This window comes from Chrysemys picta, chromosome 12 (genome assembly GCF_011386835.1).
Source record: "Chrysemys picta bellii isolate R12L10 chromosome 12, ASM1138683v2, whole genome shotgun sequence".
Taxonomy (NCBI): Eukaryota; Metazoa; Chordata; order Testudines; family Emydidae; genus Chrysemys; species Chrysemys picta.
In genome coordinates, this window is record NC_088802.1 from 52,095,790 (window position 1) to 52,101,789 (window position 6,000).

The 6,000-nt window shown below is 47.8% G+C and overlaps 1 protein-coding gene across 2 annotated transcripts in view; it reads left to right on the forward strand.

The window, feature by feature from the left end:
• Positions 1-4,213, forward strand: part of MAP2K6 (mitogen-activated protein kinase kinase 6) — a 76,831-nt gene extending 72,618 nt beyond the window's left edge. For both annotated transcript variants that reach the window (XM_005282964.5, XM_065563699.1), the window contains exon 12: positions 3,573-4,213. In XM_005282964.5, coding sequence (XP_005283021.1) covers positions 3,573-3,650 — 78 coding nt within the window. In that variant the 3' untranslated portion in view covers positions 3,651-4,213. The remainder of the gene's footprint in view (positions 1-3,572) is intronic.
• Positions 4,214-6,000: the final 1,787 nt, after the last annotated feature.

Here is a 6,000-nt window from a genome sequence, read left to right on the forward strand (position 1 = left end):
CGCAGAGAAACAAAAAGCAAAACCGCACCCATGCTGAGTCTCAAGAGAGCGCGGGGAGGGACTTCCCCACCCAACAACTCACTGTCTTGTGCATCAGGAGCTGAAGGGAGTGGCAGGGACCGCTGTGCCAGGAAGCGTCAATGTAGCCAACTCCAGTTAAATTGGTCCCATATCATCAGTGAGACGTTTTGAAAGATTTTGACAAAGTCTTTAAATGCCAAACAAATTCAGATTTGGGGGTGGGGTGCGGGGTTCTTGGAATGCAATTAGCAGCTAAGATTGCCCAGCAGGAGTGTTGGAGGATTGTTTACACAGAGTGAGTGGGTATGATCCTTGCATTTCTATCAGGGTGCTCCAGGAAGCTTTTATTTTTGCTGAGTAAGGGTGAAGGAAATGATCTGAAAAGTAGATTCTTCCAAATCCTCAGCCTAGCATCCAGTGCCATTAGCTCAGGTAAGCACTGGGGAGATGGGTAAGGGCCAGATCTCCTCCCCCCGAACTCAAGCAGTGATTGCCACGCCCTGCTGTTTGTGGAGGGGGACTGAGCGAGCTGTGCAGTGGCATCTCTCTCCCGTGCTGGCTTTGCCTGTTGCGGTTCCATATAACGCCCACTGCACACAGACGGGGGGTGTCACTACCTGCATGCCACAGCAAGGAATATTCAGCAAAAACTCGGTAACACGTGCCGGGGACTGGAAGGCCCAGTGCAGGTCACTGAGCACAGGGAATCGCGGCTACTTGCTCCGAAACTGACACCCACTGGAACGGGTGTAACTCAGGACCGAATGTAGCCTGCTGTGAGAAAACGAGCAAACAGGACTTGTGAAAAAGTCACTGCCTCCCAAAATAGCCTCTGCTGCTCATTCACTTTGAAGACGGGGTGGGGAGGGGAATGGAGGGAAGAGTGGAGGGTGGCTATTATAATACAGGAAAATGTCCAGGAAAACATTCTAAAATGGATGAAAGCTTAGAAATATGAAACCTCATTGCAGCCCTGGCCTCTCAGATCTGCTGAGGTGTCAGAGATTTTATTGCTCCTTGCAATAGCACGTCTAATACATTGCACCTTGAGCCAGATTTATTAGCTGTCGTCCCTGCTGTGCCCCTGCATTTGGACGGGCACACAACTGGCCCTTTTGGTGCCTAACTAGCCACATGTATGTGAACTCACCTGGCTTCACCGCAGCAATTTCATGTGCAAAAGAGTGACACGAGTGTGTGGCCATTATGTACGTGGACCTCTGTCCATAGTCTTTAAAAATCTAGCTGTTTCCCACTGGACTGCCAAATGCTGGGACTGGACAACAGGGGATGGATCACTTGATGATTGTCCTGTTCTGTTCATTCCCTCTGAAGTACCTGGCATTGGTCACTGTCGATAGACAGGATACTGGGCTAGATGGACCTTTGGTCTGACTCAGTATGGCCATTCTTATGTTCTGATGAACCAGTAGTAAACCAATCTGGATGTATGTTAGAGATACCTGCAGTATAGTCTATGGGACCCTGGTGTGCAGTCCCTCTCATTCTCAATACTGCTGTGCCGTACAGGCAAGAGTAGGCAATGGACATCTGTGTTTTTAGGTCTGTGCAGGGTGAACCGACACAAATCATGGTGGAGTATTGCATGCCAGGACTTTTGGTCTCCATGGGTCACACCTTCTATCTTAAGGTGGAGATTGCCTGCTGGAACCTGGGTCATGCACCCATGTTGACCTGTCTGTGAGGGGTACTTGTATGGCTTCCATCAGAGTAGTGTCTGAGCACCCCAATTTATCTTCCCAACACCCCTGTGAGGTTGGGGAGTTATATGATCTCCACGTTACACTCAAGGAGTTGAGACACAAAAAGAGATTGGCCCAAGCCAGACTTTGTCAGAATCGAGGATTGAATCCAGCACCCCCATGCATTAACCACAGCTCCATCCTGCACTGAAGATGAGGTCAGTGGCAATCTGCTCCATTTGATGCACATTTGGGTTTGGACTGTAAGCTCTTTGGTGCAAGGATTGTCTGTTGGATTCTATGCACGGTGGGGTCCTGGGCCCTGACTGGGAGCATAGGCTCTCCTTTCAGTGCAAATACATAATAACAATAACTGATCGTTAGATAGGCCTCATCCGGCTTCTGGCAAATTGCAGTGCTGGTGCTGCTGCGTTGCCCAAAGCCTTGGTGATTTCTGGCTTCAGTGAATTGATCTCACCCACTGAGATGCAGCCCTCAGTAGCAAACGTTAGTTTCCGGTCAAAGTAGGGTTTGGGATTGTTTTGTTTCGTGTTTTGCTTTTTGCTCATATTTTTCCTTTGACAGAAATGTAGAGAGAGCTTCCGGCAGGATGCCTTAATATGTTCGTTACAATTAAGTGTTTAAAGAAATAGCTGTTTATCATTTTCCAGCCAGCGTGGCTTTCCTCTGTGCTGAGTGGTTAAGAATGAAGTAGCCTTCTCCTGCTGGGAGACTTAACGGTTGCTGATGGGAAGGAATAAAACCCAGAACTGAGCAGAGGGAAAAGAATAAATAAATAAAATTGGAAGCTTGGTAAATATTCACTGCAGACGCAGTCTTCCTGATAGGCTTTTCCCTGCGAACATTTACACATTTGTGGTACTATACTCATGCTGTGAGTCCCACTTCTGTGAATTCAGCGGTGCACACCCCTAACGAACGCATGGATATCTTCCCTAACAGTGGGAATGCAAATTCAACTGAGAGATGTCTCTGCCTACTAAAATAAGGGATAACATCTTTCTTTCTTTAACAGTTCAGTGATCCAGTGCCTTTGATTTATAATATAGTCCGTTATTTGAAAGAGACAAATTCAAGGCTAATGGGCCCAGCATTTTTCTGACCTTCCTTTTTTTTCCTTGAGCCCAAAGCGTCCTTGGAAACCTGCATCTCCTGTGATCTTCTAGTGTGCCATGTTGTTTACACATTGCACCGCTTTGTTCCCTTTGTTGTGGGTTTGTCAGGACGTTTCCATCTATTCCTACCCACTTGGGGTTCATGTGCCCTGATGGTCACTTTAATTCTTAGATGAAAGGTACTGACAAAGTGTTATAATGATAATGTTTTCCTCTGGGGAGAGAGGAGAATCCGTTCTATTTTACACACACACACACACACACACACACACACACACACACACACACACACACACACACACACACACACACTCTCTCTCTCTCTCTCTCTCTCTCTCTCTCTCTCTCTCTCTCTCTCTCTCTCTCTCTCTCGTGAGCAGTCCATTCCAATACTGCTGATCTCTGCCAGGACTGAGGGACACTAGTCAGCAGAGGATACTGGAGCTACAGAGCCAGAGAAAACTGCAGGGTCCATCTGGGTCCAGATATAGAGAATCCGCATTTCATTCATTTACCAGCTCAGGCACGATATCTACATACCCACCTAAATGGGACCATTGTGGTGCTAGTAGGGGAAACAATGTTGTTTTACTAGGAAGACTTTTCTCCAACTGAGTAGAATTTTGCCAGGCTGACATTGAGGGTGTCAGCTCGATGGTTTAGATTTGAATAGTACATTTTAATATGTTCTCTTTTTTCTTTTCTTTCCCAGCAACACCCTTTCTTCACCCAGCACGAATCCAAAGAGACAGATGTGGCTTCTTTTGTAAAACTCATCCTGGGAGACTGAGAAATGGACTTGTACATGATTTGCCCTTCTGTGGACTGGTGGGTTTAGGGGAAGGGGTGTGCGGCGGGGCTCGGTCACGAAAGCACCAATAGAAAGTCGCCTTTTTTTAAAAATTTTAAAATCCCCGCCTCTCCAATGTTTTTAAAGGGTTCTTTGGTATCCATAGTGACATAGAGTGAACTGGTTAGTGAAATGAATTTTAATAAGGTTGGCACCCTTCAAACAAACGAAATAATTTTTAACAAGGGTGATTGAAATATTTAATGACAGTCAAGATTCCCCTCCCCCCCCAACTTTCTCCTCAACCCCCTTCCCTTGTTTCTGTCAAATTGCTTTTGTCATGGTAATAGGTGCTATGGTAGTCATGAAGTTGTATGTAGATTTATATTTTGTCCCTTCCATTATTTTAATATTTATGTTAAGTGCTTGATTGAATAGATTTCTGTTTTATATGAGAATGAACGTGTGATGATAATGATGAAAATGAGGCCACAGGAAGCAATATTTACAGGGCTTTGCTGTGGAAAGGGTTAAAAGGAGAAAAGGAAAGGAAAAAAAGAAAAGAAGAAGCCTGTATGTTGTGGAAAACTATTTAATGTGCATTGTTCAAGAATTTTTAACAAGGATCTTGGTTCAAATGCCGGGGCTAGCTCGGAAAACATGCTGAGGGGATTGATAGGATCTCACATGATGTGGGACGCAGTCGGGCACAGGAGAGATCGCTCTGATGCCACGTAAAGAGGAAACACAGCGTTGGTAAAACCTCGAGTTCCAGCTATTCATACGAGTGTCTGAAAGATAGTGACGTCCTCAGGCAGAAGCATAGTGACTGGGACTAATGCAGGGAGGAAAGATTCGTTTTAAAGTGCGCGGCAGTGTGAAGAGACATTAGCTGATCCCTCACCTGGCTATGAATTCGGGAGTGTTCCATAGAGAACCTTGGGCTGACTTTAGAGTTCAGGTTTTGTGGTGGTTTTGGCCTCAGAAGGGAGTTTTTCTGTCCTCCCTGCACAGAAAGGAACATTATGGATGGCCGGATCTCTGCAAACGGGGGGAAGCAAGGACAGAGGATTACGTCCGAGGGTGGGTTTCCAAAGTTCCTAGCACTACATAGACAGAAATTCCCTGAACTTACCCCCAGTCATTTGAAACGCTAGTGAGCTCCGCAGGAACTCCTGCTGGAGTGCGGTTTGATCCTCGTCCAGGGCTGGTCAGGATGATCGCTGGAGCTGCGCATCTGGGGCTAGAGCACACACTGCAGATGCCCCCAGTAGGGCTTCAGTCTGGGAAAACCCGCAAGGAAACCACAGCTACACTGATATCAGAAGTTTGTTGCTATTGGACGAGGTCTGCAAAGAAAACGGCTAGCCAAGGGGGAAGAGCATTGGGGATGTCAGGATGGGAGGGAAAGACAGCACACGAATGCTGCTCTTGTGTTAACCCGGTAACTGGTGCTCTGTAGGGTGAGCAGATGGATCCCCGCTCTGCTCTCAGTGACTCCACTGACTCCGGATTCACACTGGTGTCACAGAGCAGAACGCGGCCTGAGCAGCTTTCCTGACTTGGCCCTTTCACTGCAATCCGGTCTTTGCGCCTTGTCTCCCTCGATCTCTTCCCTCTCACCCTCCCGGCTAGGCGGAATGCATGTGTGTGATGTCTGTCTCCCCGGTCTGTCTTTGAAAAGCCACCATCTCGCCACTATGCCTCTCTGCTGGGAGGGTCACAGACAGACTCTCCAGATTTGCCTATTTGGAAGCGGAATCCCACGTTGCTCCGAAACCAGCCGGGAAAATTGGTGCTATGCCAGTCAAGCGAGCGCCTCTCCCCCAGCGTATGTGCTGAAGGCAGCCTTTTCTATTGCATCGCGGGAAACAGAAAGGTCCCGCTGTGACCCAGTCTTGGGTCTCCCCTGCATTCGTTTCCCTTTCTCGCCCGTATTCGGGGAAGGAAGATCCATTGAGGCAGAGCTAGGGTTGGGAGAGGGCAAGTAATATGAAAACCCACAGCAGCCCTAGCCGAAATCCCTCCAGATCCATTCAGGCCCAGAAAGGAACTGCACGAAGAGTAGCTCTCACCTTGGCACAAGACTCAGGGCCAAGTTCTGCCTCATTTCACCCTCTCCACCAGATCGTCAGCTTGTGTAAATGGGCGTAACTCTGTGGACGAGCCCAAAGCATCCGTTTGTGAAGTGATCCCACTCCCCAAGGCTGCTTTGTTCCTTTGCAAGGTCAGAGCGGGAGGATGGTCACTTGCATTGCATCTGTCCAGGGTGGGTCATTAGTCATTGGAGACAGCTTATGGGAGTTCTACTGTCTCATTCATCAGGATCCCGTCATCCTGCACCATGTAC